This window comes from Aotus nancymaae, unplaced genomic scaffold (assembly GCF_030222135.1).
Source record: "Aotus nancymaae isolate 86718 unplaced genomic scaffold, 86718_ANA_hifiasm-v0.15.2.pri h1tg000029l, whole genome shotgun sequence".
Classification (NCBI taxonomy): Eukaryota; Metazoa; Chordata; class Mammalia; order Primates; family Aotidae; genus Aotus; species Aotus nancymaae.
The window spans coordinates 24,210,666-24,237,418 of record NW_026988442.1 but is presented as its reverse complement, the minus strand read 5'-3'; the positions used below and the strand labels follow the sequence as shown (position 1 = coordinate 24,237,418).

Here is a 26,753-nt window from a genome sequence, read left to right as displayed (position 1 = left end):
AATGAAATGAAGCTACCATCCAGCCCAGTACTGGAACATTATCAGTACTCTATGGCCGGGCGTGGTGGCTCACGCCTGTAATCCCAGCACTTTGGGAGGCCGAGGTGGGTGGATCACCTGAGGTCAGGAGTTCGAGACCATCATGGCCAACATGGTGAAACCCTGTCTCTACTAAAAATACAAAAATTAGCCGGGTATAATGTTGGGCGCCTATAATCCCAGCTACTCGGGAGGCTGAGACAGGAAACCGCTTGGAATGGGGGCGGGGGGCGGGGGACGGAGGTTGCAGTGTGCCCAGATCGCGCCACTTTACTCCAGCCTGGCGTGAAACTCCGTCTCTATAAATAAATAAATGCATAACCTGTAGCCGGGCGTTCTTTCCCTCCGTCCTTGCCTCCTCCCAGCTCCTTCCCCTTTCACTCGCGGTAACCACTCTTCTTGTGTCTATGCTCACGTTTCCCTTGCGTAACTTCTTCCACCGATGCATGTGTCTAAACATGCATACCTTTGGTTTTGTATTACACATTCTAAAAGATGTAACCGTTGTATGCGGTTTTCTGCATCTTAGTTTTTTCACTCAACGTTGTTTCTGAGACATTGTTTCTGTTGTCTGGCTGAAGTTCATTCCGTTTCACTGCGGTCTAACGTTTCATGGTGTGAATATTCCTCTTTATTTGCCCACTTGCCCGTGGAGGGGCATTTGGGGGTGTTTCCAAAGTTCCTGTTAATCGGAATCGCGCAGGTGTGAACATTCTGCACCGGTCTCTGGCTGCGCCTGGGCGGGTTTCTTAAAGGCGAATGCCCAGGTGGGGCTCGTCTGTGTTCTCCCTCCCTCGGTGCTCCAGCCTTCCTCGCCTCCTTTCACTCCCAGCTCTCTGGAGTCTCCCGCAGAATGTCCTCTCCACCCCCACCCACCCCTGGTGAACTCCTGCAGTTTCTGCAGGCCACGGCTGGACCCCCTCGAAAGCTCCCTTACTATATAATTATGTTGTGAGCTTCTGCGACGAGCGTGCGTCTATTCGGTGGAACGCACGCCCCTGGAGGCTTGCGACGCTCCCGGGGTCCCCGCTTCCAGCTCGGGCCTGGCGCAGCGCAGCGCCCAGGCTGCAGGGGGACGCTTGCAAGTTGTAAGGCAGCATCCACAGGTGGGTCTGGTTGGGCGCCGCGTGGCCGGAGTTTTTGGGTCGGCAGGCGAGGACGCCGGCTCCAGAATTCCAGGAAATGCGCGACCGGGGCCGGCGGGGCGGGGGCTCCAGCGCAAGGGCGGGGCGGGGCGGGGGCGGGCCCCGGGAGCGGAGTGGGGCGGGCAGGAGGCGGAGCCCAGCCTGGTTAAGAACAGAGTGGCAGCGGGGCCACCGCGGGCCCCAGGGTAAGTCGAGTGGCCCACGAGCCTGCGGAGACCCACCGAGCGTCGGCGGAGGGATCAGCATCGGTGCGCACGCGGGGACCATGGCCCAGACACCCGCCTTCGACAAGCCCAAAGTGAGCGCGCGCGGGGGCTCTGGGGCTGGGCGTCCAGTGCCTGGGCGGCCCGAGGGGTTTAGCCGGGCCCAGTCCTGAGCGTCCGAACCCCGGGAACGAACGGGGTCTCCTGCAGGCACGTTCTTCCTTCGGCTTAGGACGTGGCTCGCCTGCGGGCTAATCAGGGACAACGGGGCAGAGGAGGTCCAGAACCCGGAGGCCTCCAAGGTCTGCTTCTGCCCCTGACTTGAACCCCTCTGGGTCTCAGTTTCGCCGTCTGTTAAGTGGGCATCCTAGCACCTTGATTGCTGTGTGGGCCTGAGCAGGGGCTTGAGGTCTCTGAAGCTCAGCTGTGCGATCGGGCTGATGTCTATTCGCATAGGCACCTGTGCTGTGCCTGGCGCGTACTGAGTGCTCAGTGAGTGGAAGCAGCTTTGTACGCCAACATTATGGTGGTGAGCGCCAAGGAGCCCAGGTTTGTGGATGTGCCCCGGTGGGGGAATAATCGTGAGCCCTGCCAAAAAGGGAGGGAGGGGAGCAGGGCACCCCCTTCCCCACGCCAGAGGAACAGGGGCTAGGTAGGCCCTGGGTTTGGGGCCCTAGCAGGGTTCACTCGAGGCCAAGCCATGGCCAGTGGCCCCAGGGGAGAATCCCCTTGTCCTCCGCCCACCAGCTGTGGCGTCTTGGGACTGGTGGGGTCAGAGAGGGTCCAGACCCCCTTGGCCTGTCTCAGAGTCCAAGGGGAGGGACCCAGGAGTCTGCCAAGCAGGGTGAATCAGCCAGTAGGGTGTAAGAGTGGGGGATTGGGGGAGGAGTAGTCAGCTGCAATCAACCTCAACTTTCCCTTATGAGAAATAGGTGTGAGTGGCCCGGCACAGTGACTCACGCCTATAATCACGGCGCTTTGGGAGTCTGAGGCGGGAGGATCACTTGAGTCCAGGAGTTCGAGACTAGCCTGGACAACAAGCTAGACCCCCATCTCTCCAAAAAATAAAAAAACGTATAGGGGAGGTGAGTGTGGTGATGCACTCCTGTAGTCCCAGCTACTCAGGCACTTTGGGAGGCTGAGGTGGGAGGATTGCTTGAGCCCAGGAGATCAAGGCTGCAGTGAGCTGTGATGGCGCCACTACACTCCAGCCTGGGAGACAGAGTGTAGACTCTGTCTTTAAAAAAGGAAGGAAGAAAGGAGAGAGGGAGGGAGAGGAAGGAGGGGAGGGAGGTGTGAATGATGATGACAGATATCACAAACGTGCCAGAGAGAATCCAGTATGTGTGTGTTAGTGTGAAGGAGAGAGCCTGTGGGAGTGAGAGCCTACCTGCCTTCTTAGGAGGGTGAAGCCTGGCCCGCATTACTGATGCCCCCAGCCCAGGGAGAACGCTCAGCTACACCCTGTCAGAAGCTGGGAGCACTGAGGCGCTGTAAAAGCCCTCCTGCCCCCACCCCTGCCTCCTTCACATCTTACTGGAGCCAGGGGCCCATCATTAGCGCCTCTCCTTTGCAGTCTTTTTGTTAAATGTTTTGGGCTCCTTCTGCCCTTAGGCTGGGGACCCACCATACCCTGATGTGAATCCTATGGCAGTAGCAAACCTCCTTGATTGCAAGTATATTGAGAGCTATGGAGGGAAACAGCAGGGCCCACTTCTAGAACACTTGCCATAGGCGCCCAGTGAGTCCTTGCAGTTCTTCTGTAATAGCCCATCAAGGGATGGGCTCATGTTATTATTCCCGTTTTTTGGCGTTGCCTGATCCTCTCATCTGATTCAAGCTGGCAGGTCATTTCCCCCATTGGGGCCTCAGTGTCCACACCTGGGGGATGGAACACCAGCTTGGGTGTCCCGAGGCCACAAGGTGATGCTTGAGAGTGAAAGTAGAATGTTACCTGCCATGTGTTTGAAGCATGACAAATCTTGTATGACTGTAGGGAGGAACTTACCTGAGCTGGCAGGAGAACTCAGAGCCACTGTGACCAGAGCCAGCTCCCTGCCCTCTTGTGATGAGATAGAACGGATGATAGTTATAATTATTAGCATTACTAGCAGCAGCTTATGGAGTTTTGATGGTTCTGTGCCCAGCACCGTTCTAAACACGTTATCTGCATTACTTCATTTAACCCAGGCACAGAAAGGTTAATGAGGCCCAAGATCACACAGCTGGGAAATGTCCAATCTGAGGTTTCAGTCCAAGGGAAGCTGGCTTTGAAATCCCATGCCCCTAACTGTGTTTCCTGAACTACCGCTGCAGAAGCCTTTGGGGATAGAGGTGCCAGTGCGCCAAGTGCAAACCTCCTGAGACAGGAGCCTTTGCTGTGCCCTCCAGCTTCTCATACCTGCCACCAGCTGAGGCTGGGGACCTGGACAGCTAGAAGAAAGCAGAGCAGGGCAGTGCTTTTCAAACTGCACTCAAATCGCCTGACTTTTCATGTTCACATCGGGATTCTGCATGGGTCGGTGGGGCCCGCGATGCTGCACTGCTGACAAGCTCCTGGGAGGTGCTGATGTCACTGATCCAGGATCAGACTTTGTGTAGCAAAGCCCTGGGCAGCTGCCTTCTGTTGTGCGGGACCCCTATTGACTCCAGTGGAGACAGCACCAGGCTCAAGGGGCCAAAGATGAGGTAGCAAAGACGACGCAGGGTTTTGCTGGGGGCTGACATACGGCAGAGAGAGTCCAGTGGCGGCCGGCTGAGCAGAAGAACTGCAACTACTCTTGTAAAAGCATGTATTTTATATAGCTTTTTTTTCTTTTCTTTTTTTTTTTTTCTTCCTGAGATGGAATCTTGCTGTCTTCCAGGCTGGAGTGCAGTGGCCTGATCTTGGCTCACTGCAACCTCTGCCTCCCAGGTACAAGCAATTCTCCTGCCTCAGCCTCCTGAGTAGCTGGGATTATAGGCGCCCACCACCATGCCCAGCTAATTTTTGTATTTTTAGTAGAGACAGGGTCTCACCATCTTGGCCAGCCTGGTCTTGTACTCCTGACCTCGTGATCCAGCTGCCTCAGCTTCCCAAAGTGCTGGGATTGCATGTGTGAGCCACCACGCCCGACCATACATAGCATTTCCATTTCACACCTTCCCCCTAACCACCTCCACCTAGTAGCCTTCATTTCACCCAAAAAAAATGGCCTTGGTCCCCTGTACCCCTGTATGGCCAGTGTCCCATGGGAATGGGGTGGTGCTCAGATGCTCCTCATAGATAAGGAATGGATCTCCAGGTTGGCTGCTTCTGTATTCCTCCGCTCGGAACTCTGAACACATAGTCAAGTGTGCCTGCCATGCAAGGTCATTGTCAGGGGATGCCCAAGTCAGGTTTTTCCTGTCAGGCGCGCTACCATACACCTACCTGGTTTGAGCACCTGCTGGAGGAAGTAGAAAGGGGGATTGGAGGGGTGGCCCTTATCAGCCTATGTCCACAGGTGGCACCAGGCACTCAGGCATTCTGCGTCCTGGAGGCCAGAGCTGATCACATGCCTCTTGTTATAATAATCGTGACGATGACTATCCTTTGCGTAGTCCTGAGTACTAGGTGCCTTCAGTGACTGTGTGTTTGAGCCAGAGTCTCACTCTATCACCCAAGCTGGAGTGCAGTGGCATGGTTTTGGCTCACTGTAACCTCTGCCTCCTGGGTTCATGCGCTTCTCCTGCCTCAGCCTCTCACGTAGCTGGGACTACAGGTGTGTGCCATAGAGTCTCCGTCTGTTGCCCAGGCTGGAGTGCAGTGGTGTGATTTCGGCTCTCTACAACCTCTGCCTCCTGAGTTCAAGTGATTCTCCTGCCTCAGCCTCCCAAGTAGCTGGGGTTACAGGCACCTGCCACCATGCCTGGCTAATTTTTATATTTTTAGTAGAGACAGAGTTTCACCATGTTGGCCAGGCTGGTCTTGAGCTCCTGACCTCAAGTGATCTGCCCGCCTTGGCCTTCCAAAGTGCTGGGATTACAGATGTGAGCCCCCATGCCCAGTCAGGTAACTTTTATCTCAGAATCCTCTGGGTGACGTGACAAGGCATAGGTCTTTATCCCCATTTACAGATGAAGAAACAGGCTTAGAGAATAGAGAGACTTGACGGGGCTACACAAAATCTGAGAGCCTTGAAGCTGTAGACTAGCGAGTGAACTGGTCCCGGTTGGGACAGCAGCTTTCCAACTGACCCTGTGTGATGCAGAGGAGAATTAGGGCTAAATCAGCCATGTGCCTTTTCTGTCTCATATCTGAATGTCTACTCTGTACGAGGCGCTGTCCTGCTTTGCATACAGTGACTCATTTAATGCTCACATCAGCCCTCTAAGGAAGGTCCTGTCCTATTCTTAACTTTACTTATCTATGAGGAAACTGAGACTCAGAGAGGGGAGGGTACTTGCCAAAGTCACACAGCCAGCAAGCAGCAGAGCTAGACTTGAACCCAGATCTGCCTGCGCTGAAGAAGTTGTTCATTGCTTTGCGCATTTGCCATCCCACTTTGTGCTAAAAACAGGAGAGAGTGTCGGGGGAAAGTTAGAATCAGGGTGGCAGTGTGGGCCAGTGTGTTGGCCCCGGGCTTCAGATGTCCTGGGGTTGAATTTCTGCCTTGCTGCTTAGCAGCTTGGGTGTCTCAGGTAGACGACAGCTGAACCTCAGCTTCCCCCTCTGTAAAATGAGATGACAAAATTAAGATCTTGAGGTTCTCGTGGAAACTGACATGCTGATTGTGTCTTGTACAGTGCCAGGCTGGCAGCAGGAGGCCCTCAGGGGTGCACTTCCTTCTTGGGGGCTGGTGTAGGGGCCGCAGTGGACTCTGGGAGGCTCCCCCCGCTGCAGAATCTCTCTCATCTTCCTGACACAAAGCTCCCCAGCTGCACTTCTTTGAGCTTGCCGTGGCTTTCAGTTACCAGAACCACCTGTTAAAACAAAAATGTCCCTGGGAAGAGCCTGCCTTACGCATTTTAACTCACATGGCAGTTGGTCGGGGAGGGGAACAAAGGAGACTGAGTTTTGTGGAAGACTTTGCTTCACAGAAGAAGAAGGGAGGACCAGAAAGAGGAAGTGGTCTGTGGTCACACAGGGAGGCAGGGGGGCCAGACAGCCTCCCAAACCCATGTCCAGCCTCAGGGTGGGCTTGGCCTGGGTGGCAGGAGGCCCTGTGATCTTCGAGAGACTTGTCCACCTGCCCAGGTGTCTTGAAGGGGTCGCTATGGTACCTCCTGAGGTGGGGCAAGGTAGTGGGACCACAGTCTGGCTGTGGGTGGTGGAGAGGAGCAGGACGAGGTCCCAGAGTGAGACTGGAATCTATATTTATCCAAGGTAAATATAGACTGGGGGGAGGCTTGCCCTCACCCCTTAGTATTCTCAGACCCCAGAGCAGTTACAGGGGATAAGCTCTGCACTCCTCAGCGGGGAGCTAGGACAGCAAGGAATTTGAACTTGGACACCAGCTGGGGTCAGGCTGTCTGGGTCTGAGTCCTGATTTCCCACTTTCCAGCTAGAGGAGCTTGAATGAGTCATTTAACTTCACGGTGCCTCCGTTTCCCTCTCTAAAATGAGAATTATACCCATGCCCACCTCTCGAACACCAAGTGCAGGCCGGGCTCAGAGCAAGTGTTTCAGCGATAGCTGCCACTGGTCATCGGCATCATCGTGGTTGGTAATGGTCCTGCTTAGACTTTTGAGATGGAGTCTCACTCTGTCACCCAGGCTGGAGCGCAGTGGTGCAATCTTGGCTCACTGCAACCTCTGCCTCCCAGGTTCAAGTGACTCTTCTGCCTCAGTCTCCCAAGTAGCTGGGGTTACAGCTGTGTGCCACCACACCTGGCTATTTTTTGTGCTTTTTAGTAGAGACGGTTTCACCGTGTTGGCCAGGCTGGTCTCACGCTCCTGACCTCAAGTGATCTGTCCACCTTGACTTCCCAAAGTGCTGGGATTACAGGTGTGAGCCACTGTACCTGGCTCCTGTTTAGACTTTAGCTTGACTGACCCAGTACCTTGCTATGCGGCATGAGGGGAGTATTCTGCCTTTAAGACCTTCAGCTTTAGAGTCCAACAGCTTCCTGGCTGTGGTGTGCATTAGACTCTAACTCAGGGTCCTTCTACTCTCTGAGCCTCCGTCTTGTTGCCTATAAAATGAGTATAAGTGTACTGGGTCCCTACGTTGTGGCTCCACGGGATTTTCCCCAGGTAGAAGACACACTACCTTCTGTGAAACCTCTGAACAGCAGAGCTTTCAGGCCCCAAGTCAGCAGGAGACACTGCGGGGACTGCTCACACCCTTCCACTGTGTACCTTGGAAGAGCCAGAGCTTAGACGAGGCTGAGCACAGAAGATTTCCTGGAGGAGGTGGAGCTGAAAGTTTATCAGCCCAGTGCTGCCTTGTCTCCTGGCCTCACGCTAAAAGTCAGCTGAGAGGCCATAGTGGCATAAGACACTGACACTGGCACTGCCCAGCTCATCACCAAAAGCAGGGCTGGGGAAGGAAGGGATGTTCGGCTGGCAGTGGGCACCTGTGGCTCATCTGGGTTCCGGCCGTGGTGCTCAGGTTCTGCGGGCTGGCCAGGTATCCCTGGCTCCTTTGCCCCTTGTGGGTTTCACCAGGTCCCGTGGGGCAGGTCGGCCCCTTCCTAGTTGCAGGGAGAGCACCCAGCATTGCTGCTGTAGGACAGGAAGAGGAGGAAGTAACGGTGTGGTCACTGGACACATAGAAAGCACTTTGTGCTGTGCGAGATGCTGTCCTAGGCACTGAGGACACCACATGATGACACAGACGAGGTCTCTCCTCTCAGCAAATGGCTCGTGAGGGAGACAGACATGCTACATACATGAACCCCAAAAGTCAGATGAAAACGGATCAATGTGTTCGGGAGGCAAACCCAACTGCTGGAGGGCGAGCAGGGCCGTCTACCTCTAAGGCAAACCCTGTCAGACAACTAAATTTTGTGTTTTTCATAGAGACAAGGTTTCACCATGTTGGCCAGGCTGTCTTGAACTCCTGCCCTCAAGTGATCACCCACCTCCGATTAGACAACCAATCTGACAGGGTTTGCTGTGGAGGTAGATGGCCCTGCTCACCCTCCAGCAGTTGGGAATATGGGAACATGAGTCAGATCTGGGAGTATGTGGCCCAGGAGTCCAAGACCCGGGTCCTCATGGTAGCTCTGCCACCGATGCAGAGCGACCTTGGGTAAGTGAACCTACTCTACTGCCCTGGGCCTCTCTGGCGGGCATCTCTTGAAAGCAGGGACTTAGTGCATTTCCCAGGGCCTCCACAGCACCTGGCACATAGTGGGGCTTAGTAAATATTTGTTGGTAACTGAGGATGCTTCCTGTTCACATCAGCGCTGGGAGGATTTCCTGCTGTTCCAACAGATGCTGGGTTGGCTGAGAGTCAGCCTTGCAGAGAGCAGAGGCAGTGGGAGGGGGGCGTGAGATTCCCCTCCCGAGAGGTCAGGAGGCCAGGCACCTTCTCAGCCTGAGCGCCAGGGAGGGGGTGTGGCCTGTGGGCAGGGCTTGGGCTTAGAGACAGAGGGGCTTGCATTCCACCCTAGCTCTACCACCATCAATTTGTGTAACCCTGGACAGGCCACTGAATTTCTCTGGGCTTAGCCTGGCAAGTCCATTTCCCCATCTGTAACATGGGCCAGTATGTCCATTGCCTAGGGATTGAGATTAAATGAGATGAAGCGTCTGAAACTAGTAGGTAGCTGCTTTATCATTATTGCCGTATTATTGATGTCTGAGGCTAGGCCCACAGAGGCAGTACAGTAGGGTGGTTAGGAGCTCAAGAATCAGACCAGGATTCAAATTCTGACTCCATCACTGACTGTTTTGGGGTACTTTGAATCTGTTTCTTCATCAGTAAAATGGGAGTGAAGTCCCTGCCTTGCTGGTTGTAAGGATGAAATAAGGTCATGCATGTAGATGGTCTAGCACAGAGGAGATACTCCAAAGTTCGAGACCACTGCTGATCCTTTTCCCTGAAAGGGGACAGGAGACCAAGGTCCCCACCCCATTGTCATTGTCACTTGGAATAGGCTGACAGACTTCCCATGGGGTGTTGCAGTTTTCTAGAAAGTTCAGTGGGAGGCCTGCCTGAGCCACCTGGGGAGGTGGCTTCCTGCCTCTGCTCTTCTCCTGAAATATGCTGGGGCCTCTTCCCAGGCAGCCCTGAGAAGGAATGAGTGCTGTGGGGCCTGGTGGGTGGCTGGCTCTGCCTTCCCCCTCCCTGGAGGAGCTCCTGGCTCACCGGGCCCCTTGCTCCTGCACCCGGGCACTGTCTGGCTCCTGCTCACTGAACGCCCGATGCTGCCTCGAGTACTTCCTTCGTGATATTCAAATCCCAATCGGCTCTTCCCTCCCACGGTAGCTTAGTAGCCCATCTTCTGTTCTGCTTCCTGCCATCCTGTCCTCAGCACAGCAGCTGGGAAAGGCTTTTTTAAAGGGGACTCTCCGATGTAACCCACTTGGGTGGAAAACCCTTTGCTTCTGCCTCTGCGATCTCCCTGCCCCCTCTCAGCTTTGCCCTGGCCTCATTTCTCACCACTAACCTCCCTCTGCACTCCCGCCAACTCCCGGCTGCTTCCTGATTCAGACACTAAGCACACGCAGCTCCCTCTGCCTAGAGCTGTTCTCCTTCCTTCTTCTCCCTGGCAAACTCCTCCTCTAAGTGATCTTTTCCCCAGCACACTTTCTGAATTGCCCGACCCTTCCTGCCCTCCACCCTGTGTGATTTTTCTTTATCTCATAGCACTTGGTTCTGCTTCTCATCGCAGTTTGCAAGGCTGAGTTCAGAAAGGTGTGTTTGCTCATTGTCAGGCAGGCGAAGCTACCTCGTGCTGCAATAACAAACAGCCCCCAGGTGTGAGGGGCCTGCAGCGACCCAGGTTGGCCGCATTCTTGCTCACACTGCTTGTCCCTCCAGGGCCTCCAGTGAGGTTTCTGCACCTTGAGATCACTCAGGACCCCAGGTAGATGGGAAGATTCCACCCTGAACGTTACCAGTTGTCGTGCCAGAGTAAAGCAGAGCTGGGAGGTAGAGCTCTTGAATTGCCATTTAAATACTTTCTCCAGGGCAAGGTGGCTTAGGTGGCTTACGCCTGTAATCCTAACACTTTGGGAGGCCTAGGTAGGTGGATCACGAGGTCAGGAGTTGAAAACCAGCCTGGCCAACGTGATGAAACACTGTCTCTACTAAAACTGCAAAAATTAGCTGGGCATGGTGGCAGGTGCCCGTAATCCCAGCTGCTTGGGAGGCTGAGGCACAAGAATCCCTTGAACCTGGGAGGCAGAGGCTGCGGTGAGCTGAGCTTGTGCCACTGCACTCCAGCCTGGGTGACACAGTGAGACTCCATCTCAAAAAATAATAAATAAATAAATACTTTAGCCAGAAGTAGCCATGCAGACCCCCCCAGCCCTACCCACAAGAGGATGTGACCACCGCCCCCATTCACTGCCTGACCCTCATGTTCTCAGGGCCTCCACGGCCAGGCCTGGTTTTACCTTCTCACTTCCTCCTACCTTCCCAGTAACTTCATGCAACTCTTCTCACTCAGCCTCAGATCATCCCCACGGACATTTAAACTTGCCCAAGACATTCCGACCTTCGAACGAGCCCCCATTCTCTTGACCCACATGCACGTCCTGCCCTTCCAGGTTGCTAGTTCCTTTAGGGGCAAAGTTGTGAAAGAGTAGCCTAACCCATCTTCGTCGTCTCACCTCTGCTTCTTTCTAACCTTATTCCAGTGTGGTTTCTACCCTCACTCAGGCCTCTAGAATGGTTCCCAACCTTGACTACATGTTTTTTTAAAACAGGCTCCCCCGGGCCTGCCACCAAGGATTTTGCTTAACCGACCTCAGATGGGGCTGAGGCCTTGGGAACTGGCTAGAACTTTCTGTGCTCCTAACTTGCAGCCAGGGTTGAGAACCACTCCTCTGAGGTCCACAGTGACTGGGCTTTTAGCCTGAGGGACATATTTCTGCTATTCTGCCCTGTGACCTCCAACAGGGCCTGACCATGTGAGTTTCCTGTGGTTGCGGTAACAAGTTGCCACACCCTAGGTGGCTTCAACCAACAGAAACATGCGCCCTGGCAGGTCTGGGAGCCAGAAGTCCAATGTCAAGATGTCATTGGCGCCACAGGCCCTCTGAATGCTCTCGGAGTGGGGGGAATCCATTCTTTGCCTCTTTGGCTGCTGGTGGTTCCAGGCATTCCTTGGCTTGTGGCCTCATCGATCCAGTCTCTGCCTCTGAGGTCACGTTGCTGCTTCCTCTTGTGTGTGTCTCTCTTAAAACTCTCTGCTTCTTCCTTAAAAGGATACATGTGATTGTATCTAGGGCCCAACCAGATAATTCAGGATAAACTCTGTCAAAACACTTAATAATCACACTTTGCCATATAAGGTAATTTTTTTTTTTTTGAGTTGGAGTTTTGCACTTTCACCCAGGCTGGAGTGAAGTGGCACGATCTTGGCTCACTGCAACCTCAGCCCCATGGGTTCAAGCAATTCTCCTGCCTCAGCCTCCCAAGTAGCTGGGATTATAGGTGCCAGGCACCACACCCAGCTAATTTTTGTATTTTTATTAGAGACAGAGTTTTGCCATGTTAGCCAGACTGGTCTCGAACTCCTGACCTCAAGTGATCCACCCGCCTTGGCCTCCCAAAGTGCTGGGATTACAGGCGTGAACCACTGCACCCGGCCATAAGGTAATATTTTCTTTTTTTGAGAGGGAGTCTTGCTCTGTTGCCCAGATTGGAGTGCAATGGCTCGATCTTGGCTCACAGCAACCTCTCCCTCCCAGGTTCAAATGATTCTCCCACCTCAGCCTCTCGAGTTGCTAGGACTACAGCTGCATACCACCATGCCTGGCTGATTTTTGTATTTTTAGTAGAGATGGGATTTCACCATGTTGGCCAGGCTGGTATTGAACTCCTGACCTAAAGTGATCCCAAAGTGTTGGGATTATAAGTGTGAGCCACCACACATGACCCATATAAGATAATATTTACAGGTTCTGGGGATTAGGATTAGCAAATAGACAGCTTTGTGGGGGCCACCATTCAGCCCACTGTGTTACCCCGTGAACCACTGTTCTCCCGTCCCTGACATCTGATGGCCCAGCATTCTGCACACCACACACCCGCCCACCTCTCTGGCCGTGCTTCTGCAGGCTTGGCCTCTTCCGTAAAGCCACTAAGTGCTGACGCTGGTCAGAGCTTCATCCTAGGCCTTTTCCTTACCTCTGTTGATGTTTCTCCCTAGGTGAGCTCCTTCAAGCCCATGGCTTCCGTGCTCACCCACGTTGCCACCTATATTCCCAGCTTGGGCTTCTCAGGACAGCTCTAGACTCTTGCATCCCATTAGCTTCCTCCCTTTACCTTTGGATATCTCAAAGGCATCTCCAGTTGGCCGGCCAAGGTTGTTCACACCTGTAATTCCAGCACTTTGGGAGGCTGAGGTGGGAGGATCACCTGAAGTCAGGAGTTCAAGACCAGCCTGGCCAACATGGTGAAATCCCATCTCTACTAAAAATACAAAAACTAGCCGGGCTTTGTGGCAGGTGTCTGTGTCCCAACTACTCAGGAGGCTGTGGCAGGAGAATCGCTTGAACCTGGGAGGTGGAGGTTGCAATGAGCTGAGCTGGAGCCACTGCACTCCAGCCTGGGTGAGAGAGCGGAACTCCATCTCAACAAAACAAAACAAAAGGCGTCTCCAGTTTAACATAACTAAGACCAAACCAATCCTGTCTTCCCCCCTCACATCCTCCCTTCTGGAGGGAGATCCAGGACTTGGTTTTCTCTTCCAGGGTTCTCTGTCTCAAACTGCAAGAATCACTGCCCACCCAAACTGAACCTGCAGTGTGATCCTTGGCATCTTCCTTCCGCCGGTTCTTCCTCTATGCACCTCACAACCCTGATCCAAGCCACTGTGGTCTTTCAAATGACTGCATAGCCTCTAACTGGCCTTATATGAGCCATCCTCTTTCTCTAACCAGCTTCCAACCCTGCAATGCCTTCTCTGTGCTTTCGAGATAAAGCCCAACTCGTTGTGGCCTGCACAGCCCTCCCTGGGTGGTCTTACCCTGCAGCCTCTCCAGTCCCGTGAACCCTCCCTTCTCTGAACCTGTATTTAATTCCTTTCATACACCCCATTTTCTCCCGCCACAGGGCCTGGCACATGCTGTTCCCTCTGCCTGGAATTTTCTTCCTGCCTCCCTCTGAACCCGGTGGGTTCCTCTCTCTCCTCAGCTTTTAGCTCAGGCTCACTGTGGGCCCTCTAGCTGTGTTCACGTGTCTTGTTTGTTACCCTCTGTCATAGGACTGTGTTTGTGCTTCCAAAGCATCATCTTGGTTTGTGACTGTACGTTTTCCCATGTGACATTTGCTTAACGCCTTTCCCACTTTGGGGCCTGTACAAGCCCCAGGAAAAGGACTTGGACCCTTCTGTTTAACTCTACAATCTAGCATCCAGCCAGAGCACAGGCCTTCATTGACTTTTCTTTTATTTTTTATTTTTGAGACAGAGTTTCTCTCTTGTTGCCCAGGCTGGAGTGCAGTGGTGAAATCTCGGCTCACTGCAGCCTCTGCCTCTTGGGTTCAGGTAATTCTCCTACCTCAGCCTCCCGAGAGCTGGAATTACAGGCATGTGCCACCACACCTGGCTAATTTTTCGTATTTTTAGTAGAGATGGGGTTTCGCCATGTTGGCCAGGCTGGTCTTGAACTCCTGGCCTCAGGTGATCCTCCCACCTCGGCCTCCCAAAGTGGTTGCATTACAGGCATGAGCCACCATGCCCAGCCTTCATTGACTTTTAGTTGACAGCTATTTAGCATTTGTGATGTGCCAAGAACTACCCATGCACTAACACGGTTAACCCTCACGAAGCCTAAGAGGAAGGACTATCATTATCCCCATTTAACAGATGAGGATGCTGAGGCACAGGGTCATGCAGGGAGTCGGTGGAGGAGCCAAGATTCCAGCTCTAAGTGCATACGCTATACAGTGTGACTCTGGCTCACTGGTTGGGCCCTCTCCATAGCCCTGTGAGGGTTAAGGATAGAAAACAGAGGCTCAGAGAGGTGAGGCCCCTTGCCTGAGGTCACACAGCTGGTTGGCCATTCCCTGGGCTATAAGCGTCAGTATTCCCAATGCTGAGCATATTTTGAGAACCCAAGAAACATTTGGCTGAGTGGGAACTGAACTCATTTTGTCAAGGAATCCAACAACTCAATTGGCCCCGAGCCTGGGGGTGAGGACTGCTCTGTCCCTTGCCAGCTGGATGACCTCGGGAGAGATCTGATGACTCTGAGATCCTGCTGATAGGACCTCTGGTGTCTCTGTTCCCTGCTGGCCTCCCATGGGCGTGGGCTGGGTTTCCTCTGTAGGAGGCAGCTCATGGATGTGCGCCTACATGCCCCTGGGCCAGCAGTTCCTTGGCCAGGCAGTTCCTGTTCCTGCCTGAGCCAGGGCAGCCAACTTACCCAGCTCTCCATGTTGCCCACCCCAGCATGAGATGTCAGCCGAGAGTTTTCTGGATCTCCCCTGGCTGGGGGAAAAGCTTCCCTCATTTGGAACAGGAACAGCAAAAACAGCAAAGTCCCTTTCCCCACCGTCTCCCACTGCCTGCTGTGCTTCATGATAAACACCCTGGCTGAGCGGCAGGGGCTACTTCCTTTGGGCTATCCACGTCCACCTACACTGTCCTTTGTAATCCTTACAATTTTTCTTGGATAGGGGAGCATAATATTCCACTGTTTTTCAGTTGAGGAAACTGAGGCTCAGAGAGGTGAAATGTCTTGTCTGAAGTCACACAGCCGAAGAAGGGGCAGAGCTGGGAGTCCAGCCACATGGGCTACCTCCAAGGACCCTGCTCTTAAACTCTAGAGTACTAGAAAGATCTTGTATTGCCTAATATTGATTCCTGATAAGCTATGCCTGAGTAGCATCTGCTTTTGAAAATGGAGCCTGGGCTGGTCACAGTGGCGCATACCTGTAATCCCAGCACTTTGAGAGGTCAGGAGTTTGAGACCAGCCTGGCCAACATGGTGAAACCCCATCTCTACTAAAAATGCAAAAATTAGCCGGGCATGGTGGCACCTGCCTATAGTCCTAGCTACTCAGGAGGCTGAGGCACAAGAATCACTTGAACCTGGGAGGCAGAGGCTGTAGTGAGCCGAGATTGTGCCACCGCACTCCAGCCTGGGTGAAAGAGCAAGACTCCATCTTTCTCAAAAAAAAAAAGAAAGAAAGAGAAAAGAAAATAGATTCTGAATTTTGAAATACACTGTGGCTCTTCCCTGGTTTGGGACATCTGGGAGTCAATCCCTTTTTTTTTTTTTTTTTTTTTTTTTAAAAAAAGACATTTATTCAGCGTCACGATCAGACTATTACATTTAGCAATCAACAGCATGGGTGCAAAAAAAAGAAAAAGAAAAAGAAAAAATCTACATTAAAACCCTTTGTTGGAATGCTTTACACTTTCCACAGAACAGAAACTAAAATAACCTGTTATACAATTAGTCACAAATACAGTCCTCGAGTTTTTTGCCCATACACATGAGTATTTGTCTAAATCATGTCTTCTTTGTAGCAGCTAGGCCCTGCCACCACTGTGCTTGGCTGAGTTCACAAATCTGTTGTAACCTGTAGCTTCCCTGTCACTTCTCTGGCTCTGCTCTCCTGCTAAGCTTTGTTTCCTAATTAAAATCTTCTGCCACTGCCATAGCTACTGCTGCTACTGGAACCGCCATAGCCACCTTGGTTTTGTGGTTTGGCAAAGTATTGGCCGCCACCACCATAGGGGCCAGAGCTTCTGCCTCCAAAGTTTCCTCCCTTCATGGGTCCAAAATTTGAAGACTGATTGTTGTAACTGCCAAAATCATTGTAGCTTCCACCACCTCCAAAATTGCCTCCATCATTACCAAATCCATTATAGCCATCCCCACTGCCACCATATCCACCACCACCATGGCTGCCACCAAAGCCACCACGACCACTGAAGTTTCCTCCACGACCAAAGTTGTCGTTCCCACCGAAACCACCTCCACGACCCCCACCAAAGTTTCCAGAACCACTTCGACCTCTTTGGCTGGATGAAGCACTAGCCATCTCTTGCTTTGACAGGGCTTTCCTAACTTCACAGTTGTGGCCATTCACAGTATGGTATTTCTGAATGACAATCTTATCCACAGAGTCATGGTCATCAAAGGTTACAAAGGCAAAGCCCCTTTTCTTGCCACTGCCTCTGTCAGTCATGATTTCAATCACTTCAATTTTTCCATACTGTTCAAAATAATCTCTTAGGTGATGTTCTTCAGTGTCTTCTTTAATGCCACCAACGAATATTTTTTTCACAGTTAGGTGGGCACCTGGTCTTTGAGAATCTTCTCTTGAGACCGCTCTCTTTGGTTCCACAACTCTTCCATCCACTTTGTGTGGCCTTGCATTCATGGCTGCATCCACCTCCTCCACAGTTGCATACGTGACGAACCCAAAGCCCCTGGATCGCTTGGTGTTTGGATCTCTCATTACCACACAGTCTGTGAGCGTTCCCCATTGCTCAAAATGGCTCCTCAGGCTCTCATCAGTTGTTTCAAAGCTCAACCCTCCAATGAAGAGCTTCCTCAGCTGTTCCGGCTCTTTAGGAGACTCTGACTTAGACATGATCACAGGGAGAAGAGAGACTTTAACGATGCTGCTTCGGCGGCGTCCACGGGCAGAAAGGACAATCCCTTTTGTTAAAATAGTTTATTTAGTTGGCTGAGAGCAGGAGCTGTGTACGTGACCTGGAGCACAAGCCTTGAACTTGGGCTTGGGTTAGAACTCCGCCTCTGCCACTCACCCACTGCAATTAAGAACAGAGATACTGGGTTGGACTCCTGCTTCTATGACTTGCATGCTGTGTGGCCTTGGATGAGATATCTAATCTCTCTGAACCTCAGTGTCTTCAATCATGAAAGAGATAGAGATAACAGCTGAACCCATTCCCCAGGAGCGGATTAAACAAGATAGTGCAGTACAGAGTTTACCGAAGTGTATGGGGTCAGCGGTCGGCCAGTGAATGGTGGCTAATGGTTATCATGATTAATGTTAACATTAAGCTCTGAAAGTTCCTTTGGGAACTCATAGGTATTTGTTCTCTCTCCCTTTCTCTCTCTCTTCCCCCTGCCCCCTTTCAGGTAGAACTGCACGTCCACCTAGATGGAGCCATCAAGCCTGAAACCATCTTATACTATGGCAGGTAAGTCCATCGAAAAGAACGTGCTCTCCCTGGGATTTGGGTGGGGTCCACAGTGACACCCAGATGCCCCTGGGGAATCCCAGGGTCACTGTTCCTTCCTGTCTCCCTGTGGAAATCAAGTCAGCTCCAGGCCAGAAGTGGGGCTGTGGGGATGCAGGGGCCTCAGCACTGAGCTGGAGACCCAAAGACCGACTCCTGAGCCTTCCGGGCCTCTGACTCTTGTCCTGCTGGTGTCAGGTGAGGCAGGCCTGAGCCTGCTCTCCCCACCCACCCACATACATTCATGAAGGTAGTTCCCAGGGCTGAATCAGTCCCTGTCTTTTTTTTTTTTTTTTTTGAGACAGTCTTGCTCTATCCCCCAGGCTGGAGTGCAGTGGCACAATCTCAGTCCACTACAATGTCTGCTTCCCAGGTTCAAATGATTCTCCTGCCTCAGCCTCCCAAGTAGCTGGGATTACAAGTACACACCACCACATCCAGCTAAAATTTTTTTTTTTTTTTTTGAGACAGTTTCACTCTTTGTTGGCAGGCTGGAGTGCAGTGGCACGGTCGTGGCTCACTGCAACCTCTGCTTCCCGGGTTCAAGTGATTCTCCTGTCTCAGCCTCCCGAGTAGCTGGGATTACAGGTGCCTCCCACCACAACTGGTCCAATTTTTGTATTTTTAGTAAAGATGGGAGTTTCACCACGTTGGCCAGGCTGGTCTCGAACTCTTGGCCTCAGGTGATCTGCCCATCTCAGCCTCCCAAAGTACTGGGATTACAGGCATGTGCTACCACACTCGGACTAATTTTTGTATTTTTAGTAGAGACAGGGTTTCACCATGTTGGCCAGGCTGGTCTCCAACTCCTGACCTCAAGTGATCCAGCCAGCTTGTCCTCCCAAAGTGCTGGGATTACAGGTGTGAGCCACCGTGCCTGGCCTCTGTCTTTTGACTTGGCCGAGAGCCTGTAGCAGGTGATGTGCCCACAGGAGATGCCAGTACTGTTTGTTGAGCATCTCCTAGAGCTGGGCTGGACTGTACTAGCTCACTGAACCCCTCCACACTCAGACGAGGAAGATATGCTCTCTGCATTTTACTGAGGAGGGAAGGGGCTCAGACAAGACAGCTGCCCAAGGTCACACAAGTTAACAGCAGATCAAGAATTGAACCCAAGGCTGTCTGACCCTGAGGCTTTACTACATCATCAGGGTCATAACCTGCTAGGAGTCATGGAAAAGTGGTTCCCCCTCTCTGTACCCAAATCTCTGCATTTTCCAAGTGAGAACACACTTCCTGCTTCAGCTCTCAGGGATGCTGGTGGGCCAGGGGTTCCCCCTGTTCCCCAGGGAGGAAGGTTCTTCTCTTCCTATACAGACTTCAAGGGCTCACGGCAGCTCCTCTCTTAGGACCAGCATTTAAGAGCAGGAACTTTGGCCAGGCGCGGTGACTCACACCTGTAATCCCAATATTTTGGGAGGCCCAGTGGGGGTGGATCACCTGAGGTTGGGAGTTCAAGACCAGCCTGTCCAACATGGAGAAATCCCATCTCTACTAAAAATAAAAAATTAGCCAGACATGGTGGTGCATGCCTGTAATCTCAGCTACTCGGGAGGCTGAGGCAGGAGAATTGCTTAAACCTGGGAGGCAGAGGTTGTAGTGAGCCAAGATCGTGCCATTGCACTCCGGCAGCCATAGGAGCAAAACTCCATCTCAAAAAAAAAGAAAAAAAAAAAAAAGAGCAGGGACCTTGAAGGCCAATGGATCTGGATTCAAATCTGGACACATTACCTCCTGTCTGTGAACTTGGTCTTTATCAACTGAGGCTTAGAACAGGGCCCTCCCCCAGAGCTGACCTAGGAGACGGGCTCCTCATCCACCCAGCCCTGCCCTGGCAGACCCGTGTCTCTCACGTGTTTGCATAACACTCGTTATGTTTGGAGCTGGAAGAAATCAGCCTCTCTCCTATGGTCATAAAATTCAGCTCTGGACCCAAATTTGAACATTTCTGCTCCGTAAGCCAGAATCCCATTATTCAGAGGCCTGCCCCTGGGGAGAGAATGTGGAATCCCTGGGAGGCTGCTGCCCCAGCTCTGGGAGCATCTCCACCAACTCCCTGGGAGAGTTCTGGAAAGTCCACTGTTCTCCATCTGTTCGCACTTCCAGGGACCTTCTTCTACCCCAAGAAGCTGCCATTGATTTAATTAATATTTAACTGCGTGGCATAAGCACATTGGCATCTCCTGTGTGCCAAACACTTCTTTAAATGCTTTACCCGGGTTATTAAATCCTCCCAACAACTTGTAAGATAGGGCTTTATTGCTATCAGTTTACCGATGAGGAGACTGAACCGTGGTAGGGGAGTAACTTGCCCAGTAAGCACAGGGCAGAGGTTTGAACCCAGATGGTCTTCCCGAGTCCATGTCCCTGGCCATTAACCCCTGCCAGTTAGAGGTTTCGGTGAGGCGATGCATATGACATGCTTAGTTCAGGCCCATTAAAGTGCTCCATAAATGTCACTTAATGATAATATTCTTATTAATTAGAACTTATGTCTCTAAGTGGGGTGAAGCCTCTTGGCTTATCTCTGCCTGGCCTTTGCCCATGTCAAGCTGTCAACTTGCCACAAGGCCCCTAATGAGGTCGTTCAGTGGGGCAACGAGATGAGATCGAACTGAGGCATTCATTAAGGGGTCATGGAGGGCTCATCGGCTGCAGCCAGGGCCTGAAAGTACCAGGTGGGTCCAAGAGAAAGGGGAAAGGAGCTGCCGGGAGGGGCACCGGTCTGATCGTCCATTTCTCATACCACCTCTGGGCCCTGGAGATGACGTCCGGCAGGTGCCAGCTGGAGCCTGGCCTGAAGTCAGCAGGCAGGGATACTGGAGAGTTTCTCACACTCAGATATGGGGAGTGGGCTGAGAATGGAGGGAGGAGGGGACCCCCTGGCCTGTGCCCTGCTAGGCCCAATTCAGTAGCCCTTTTCCCAGCTCTGGAACTCAGGCCTGCCGCATTAACTGTTCTCACCCATTGCTTCTGCCTCCAGCTTCTGGGATTCTGCCCTCTTCAGGGGCTTCTCTAATCTCGTTCTCAGTCTTGTTTATAACCCTGTCAGCTATTGCTCCAAAGATTCTGAACCTGGCTGCTCTTTCGTCCTGTCACCACCGTGGTCTGGGCCACCGCTGCCCTTCACTGGTGCTGTGGCCTTCTGATGGGTCTCAGCCATCTACTCTGGCCTTCCTCTCTGAGGGCCTTGCAGTGCTGTAGCTGGAGCAAGAGTCTTAACCCATGGTCTTCCCAGCTCATTGCCCTGCTCAAGACCTCCAGCACCCCCACCTCACTCAGGGTCAAAGCCAAAGTCCACACATGGGCCTTAAAGTTCCGCCAGGCCTGCATTGCCTCTCTGAGCTCTCTACGGCTCCTTGCTTAGTCCACACTGGATATTTTTCAAACATGCCAGACCTAATAAACAGAGAGAGAGTGGGTAACTTTCCCAAAGTCACACAGCCTTTAAGTCACAGAGCTGGGATTCAAACCCAGACCATTGGGCTTCCGAGTCTGCTGTCTTTCCCATGACACACAAACAGTTTCATTTCTTCCTCTGTGCACCCTTATAAAGAAAATATTTTTTACTGACAAAGGCACCGAGGGTCTTAGAGGGGAGAGCTCCTGCCAGGGTGATGTGGTAAATAGGGCTGGGAGATGGACTTGACCTGCAACCCCTGAGCTCATCCTCCCTCCCTGGGCTCCTGAGGGTGGGCTTCTTGTGGCTGTGTTGCCCACCAAGGCAGAAAGAAGACCAGACAATGCCCCAGGGCAGCAGCTGTGGCTGACCAGCGAGTAGGAATCATCTAAGAAAAGAGCGTGAGCAGTGGCTCACATCTGTAATCCCAGCCCTTTGGGAGGCTGAGGCAGGTGAATCACATGAGGTCAGGAGTTCGAGACCAGCCTGGCCAACCAACATGGTGAAACCCTGTTGGTTGTTGACAAAAAATTAGCCGGGCGTGGTGTCGGGTATCTGTAATCCCAGCTACTCAAGAGGCTGAGGCAGGAGACTCGCTTGAACCCGGGAGACAGAGGTTGCAGTGAGCAGAGGTCGTGCCACTGTACTCCAGCCTGGGCAGCAAAAGCTAGACTCCGCCTCACACACATACAAAAAAAGTGTGGCCTTATGAGGAGCCTCAGCTTCTGTGGGCAGCCGGGGACAGCAAGAGGTGCCAGGGCCCTAAGAACAACTCTATCCTGCTTCAACTTTGGGCCCCAGATGGGGGTTTTCCAGCTCAGTCTGAGCAGCTTCTGGAGGCCGAGTCCCGTGGGAGACACTGGGAGTCCCCTGTGCTGTCTGTCTCCGGTCGGGCCCCTGCATTCGTGCTCTGGCCTCAGCTCTGGCTTCCCTCCAATTTGTTTCCCACACAGCAGCCAGAGGAGCTTTTAAAAAGGTAAATCATTTCATGCTAGTCCCCTGCTTGAAATCCTACTGTGCCTTCCCAGTGCTTTCAGGCAAAGCTCCAGCTCCTTCCTTAGTCTAGCCTGGCCCTGCCCTCCCAGGCACCTCATCTGCGCAAATGCCTGCTCTCTGACAGCCAGCCACCCTTCGCTTCCAATGCCTGCCGCTGCCTGCCTGCAGCCTTTGCATGGACCCCTCCCCTGCCCAGAAGCACCCCCATCCCAAGGCTTCTGCTTAAATGTCACCTCATCAGAGAGGCCTTCCCTGGCTGCTCTGTCTAAACTCTGTGTTGAAAAGGTCTTGATAGATTTGAGGAGTGTTGGAAACAGATGCTCGGTGCTGCCAAGAAAAATCAGCACTGAGACAAAGGATCTTACAGCAATGCAATTTTTACTTCCTGGACTGCAGGAAGGGTACCCTCACTAGCCATTGTGCCACAAGAGTACAATGAACAAAGGAAAACAGACAAATTTATCCCTTACACATTTGGGGTCATCCTTACTGCTGTGTTTGATTTCCGTTGGCTGCAGCCAGACCTTACAATTTAAACTAAAACCTGGTTGGCTAATAACTTAAAACTTTTTTAAACAGGTAAAAACCATGGAGAGCTGGGACATGCCTGTAAGCATGGCATGTTTAACAGCTACATAGGATAAGGCTTAACAAATAGTTATTAGCACACTCATTCTTTTTTTTTTTTGAGATGGAGTTTCACTCTTATCACTCAGTCTGGAGTGCAATGGCTCGATCTCTACTCACGGCAACCTCTGCCTCCCAGGTTCAAGCAATTCTCCTGCCTCAGCCTCCTAAGTAGCTGGGATTACAGGTGTGAACCACCACGCCCAGCTAATTTTTGTATTTTTAGTATTTTTGTAATTTGTATTTCTCCATGTTGGCCAGGCTGGTCTCGAACTCCTGACCTCAGGTGATCCGCCCTCCTCAGCCTCCCAAAATGCTGGGATTACAGGCGTGAGCTACTGTGCCCAGCAGGACATTTACTCTTTAACAAGAAAAGAAACTTTGAAAAGGAACTTTTCTACTTCCCACAAGGAGAGAGGCTGGGGGAGAAGAATCAAAGAGGAGAAATAGAAAGCAAAATAATTTGTTCTTGGGGACTGGCTGGTGGTGGGCAAGGGGAGGCGCCCGTCTCTGGTGTGGGCAGCTGGGTAGATGGAGGAGCCGTATTTGGAAATGTGGAACCTGGGAGGGGAGCGATCTAGAGGAAGGGGAAAGGTGGCACGAGATGCCTGCCTCTCGGCGGGCAGTCGGACACAGGGGTCCATCTTGGTCACTGCTTTCTGCCCAGCACCCAGCATATCACAGGCCCTCAGGGGTGGTGTGTGGGCATAGAGGGTTAGAAGCTGTGGACCTCTGGATCCTAAGCTGAAGACCACAAAAGGATATGAGTTGACCTGGCCAGGTGTGTAAAAGGCAGAGTCTGAGAGAGTGGCCAGAGGGAAGAGCCCCCACAGGCGGAGTCTCTAGAGCTGAAGGGAGACCCTCGGGAGAATCACACACAGCGGGTGCAGCAGGCCCCAGGCAAATGTGGTCACTGGGTTTGGCAGTATGGAAGCCAGAGCCCTAGTGTCATCTCCCTGCCTTTACCCAGTAATTCTCAGAGTGATATCCAAAACAGTGTTTGACAACTGGTACAGGCTCTTCAGGGGCCACAATTACTGGGCAAGGCCTTGCAAGGGTGACTTTGGGGCAGCTGGCCAGCAGCAGGAGGGGAAGCACTGAGCTCTGACCTCTGAGTGCCAGTGCTTTACTGGGGCACTATTTCCCCCAAGGGTCTCAGAGGGATTGGAGCAGCTAGGGAGCCATGGTGGGCTGACTGGCAGGCTGGTGGGCACCAGGGTGACTCCTTGGTGGTACCCTCTGGGCACTGTTGGGGACTGGGGCTAACAGATGGGGAAGGGAGCACATTCAAGGGGTTTAGAAAACATTTATGTAGGGAAACATATATATATATATATATATATATATATATGTAATTTTTTTTTTTTTTTTTTGAGACAGAGTCTTGCTCTGTTGCCCAGGTTGGCGTGCAGTGGTGCGATCTTGGCCCACTGCAGCCTCGACTTCCCAGGCTCGGGTGATCCTCCTACCTCAGACTCCCCAGCAGCTGGGACTACAGGCGTGCGCCACCACGCCTGGTGAATTTTTGTGTTTTGAGGGGGTTTTACTGTGTTACCCAGTCTGATCTCGAACTCTGGGCTTAAGCCATCTGCCTGCCTTGGCTTCCCAAAGTACTGGGATTATAGGTGTCAGCCACTCCGCCCAGCCTCCTATTTTTCTGTTCTTGCTTTGTGGATAATCAGATGCTTGGCCCTCCTGATTTAATCTTCTAATTCTCTTAACTGTTTACTCCTATTTTTCATCATCTTGTCTTTTTGTTCTACTTTGTGGAGGATTTCTTCACTTTTAGCTTCCAGTTCTTTTATTATATCCTGACGGTGCTGCCATATCCTCTATTTATTTTACTTTAAGTTCTGGGTACATGTGTAGATCGTGCAGGTTTGTTACATAGATATACCTCTTTTAAATTTGAGAGCTCCTTCTTATGTTCTGAATGTTCCCTTGTTTCACAGATGTGATGTCTTCTCATCTCTTTGAGGATACTCATTTCTTTTTGTTTTGGTTCTTAGGTTTTTGTCTATTCTCTGCACTGTTTCCTCAAAGTGGTTTTTGTCTATTCTCGTTTTGTCCCTCATGTTAGAAGCATTTCTTAATGTCTGGTGTTCTCTGGCTGTCCCTTTTATCTTAAAAAAAGGGAAAACTGAGGCTCAGGGTGACCTTGTGAGCTGGAGCAGAGCCAGGATGGGAGGAGGAGGCAGGAGTGTGTGCAGAAGGGAGGAAGCCGGCTGGGCACGGTGGCTCACGCCTGGAATCCCAGCACTTTGGGAGGCCAAGGCGGGCGAATCACAAGGTCAGGAGATCAAGATCTGGCCAACACGGTGAAACCTCGTCTCTACTAAAAATATGAAAATTAGCTGGGCTTGGCAGTCACCTGTAGTCCCAGCTACTCAGGAGGCTGAGGCAGGAGAATTGCTTGAACCCAGGAGGCAGAGGTTGCAGTGAGCTAAGATCACACCACTGCACTCATGCCTGGGGGAAAGAGCGAAACTCCGTCTCAAAAAACAGAAGGGAGGAAGCCCCCCCGAGCTCTCACCCTGCTTTCCAGAGCTGGGAGGGGAGGCCGAGATGCTTGGGGAGAAATGGAGGCTCCAAGCCGGGGGGCTGTTTCCAGCATGCCCTTACTAAGTGCTGCTATAGTCCGGCCCACTGTGGGGACTGTGGACAGGAAAGGGAGAGAGGTCTGAGCTGGATGGCGGCCCACTGGGCCCTTCCCCTGAGCTTCCACCAGCCCTTTCCCAGTGCACTGGGCCAGGCAAGCCTCTGATATGCCAGCCAGATGGAGGGCAGAGGAGGGAAGTCCTGACACCTGCCTCTACCCTGGGAATTGTGACACTGCAGTTACTGCCCCGATAACCCCGGACTGGGCATAGGACCAGCTGGTTTTGCCAGCTCCTGGGGCTGATGAGGAAATCATGAGCTTGCCTTGTACTTTCCTTGTCTCCAAGCATCTGTCCACCAGGGATATGGAGCGGGTGTGTACACAGGCGTGCATGTGTGCATGTGCACGCACGTGTGCACACACACACACCTTCAATCTGTTTATCCCCCTTGAGATTTGCTGACTTGTGCATCTGGGGCAGAGGGTGCTGAAAGAATTCTGGTCCTGGTTCTCAGTTTCCCCATCTGGTCAATGGGAACAGCTGGACTAGAAGACCCCCATGTCCCCCGCTGTGGTCCTGCAAGGAGGCTGGTGCTCCTGAGTCTGCTCCATCTGGACTATCAGGCTAGTTGGATCCTGCCCTGGGTTGATCTACTACTCACTGTTTTGTTTCCAGGAGGAGAGGGATCGCCCTCCCAGCTAACACAGCAGAAGGGCTGCAGAACGTCATCGGCATGGACAAGCCGCTCTCCCTCCCAGGCTTCCTGGCCAAGTTTGAGTACTACATGCCAGCTATCGCGTGAGTTGCCCCCAACCTGCAGGTCCTGAGGCAGCATCGATTCCTATGACTAGGACCAGGCCTGTCCCTCAGCCTGTAGGGGCCACAGAAGGAGCTCTGGGACCACGGCTGTCTTTCTCACCATTGTGTACACTTAGTGAGTCTCTCCAGTGCCTTTAGGCCTCAGTTTTGCCTTCCGAGATGTGGGTGTGAGAGACTGAAATTGCTTCAGCTTCTACAGAGAAATGACAGAATTTTACAAGAGTTAAGAACACAGATCCGGCTGGGCGCGGTGGCTCATGCCTGTGATCCCAGCACTTTGGGAGGCCAAGGCGGGAGGATCACTTGAGGTCAGGAGCTGGAGACCAGCCTGGCCAACCGTCTCTACTAAAAATAAAAAAATTAGCCAGGCATGGTGGTACATGCCTGTAATCCCAGCTACTTGGGAGGCTGAGGCAGGAGAATCTCTTGAACCTGGGAGGCAGAGTTTGCAGTGAGTCGAGATCATGCCATTGCACTCCAGCCTGGGCCACAGAGTGAGGCTCTGTCTCAAAGAAGGAAAGGAAGGAAGAAAGAAAACAGATCCTAGTATTAGACTTTCACAAAATAACCGTGACATTGGATAAAATTACCCTTTCTGGGCCTCATTTCCCTCATC

At 52.3% G+C, this 26,753-nt stretch overlaps 2 protein-coding genes across 6 annotated transcripts in view; one reads left to right on the top strand and one right to left on the bottom strand.

Annotated features, from left to right (window-relative positions):
- Nucleotides 1–1,334: 1,334 nt before the first annotated feature.
- Nucleotides 1,335–26,753, top strand: part of ADA (adenosine deaminase) — a 65,507-nt gene continuing 40,088 nt past the window's right edge. For 3 of the 5 annotated variants that reach the window (XM_012467245.3, XM_012467244.2, XM_012467241.2), the window contains exons 1-3: nt 1,337–1,482; nt 17,595–17,656; nt 25,994–26,116. In XM_012467245.3, the coding sequence (XP_012322668.1) occupies nt 1,450–1,482; nt 17,595–17,656; nt 25,994–26,116 (218 nt within the window). In that variant the 5' untranslated portion in view covers nt 1,337–1,449. Of the gene's footprint in view, nt 1,483–17,594; nt 17,657–25,993; nt 26,117–26,753 lie in introns of all 5 variants that reach the window. The other 2 variants (XM_012467239.3, XM_012467242.3) reach the window with 2 other exon arrangements.
- Nucleotides 15,872–17,141, bottom strand: LOC110567922 (heterogeneous nuclear ribonucleoprotein A1-like). The gene has a single exon (XM_064382464.1). The coding sequence runs from the start codon at nt 17,077–17,079 to the stop codon at nt 16,117–16,119; it is 963 nt and encodes a 320-aa protein (XP_064238534.1). The 5' UTR covers nt 17,080–17,141; the 3' UTR covers nt 15,872–16,116.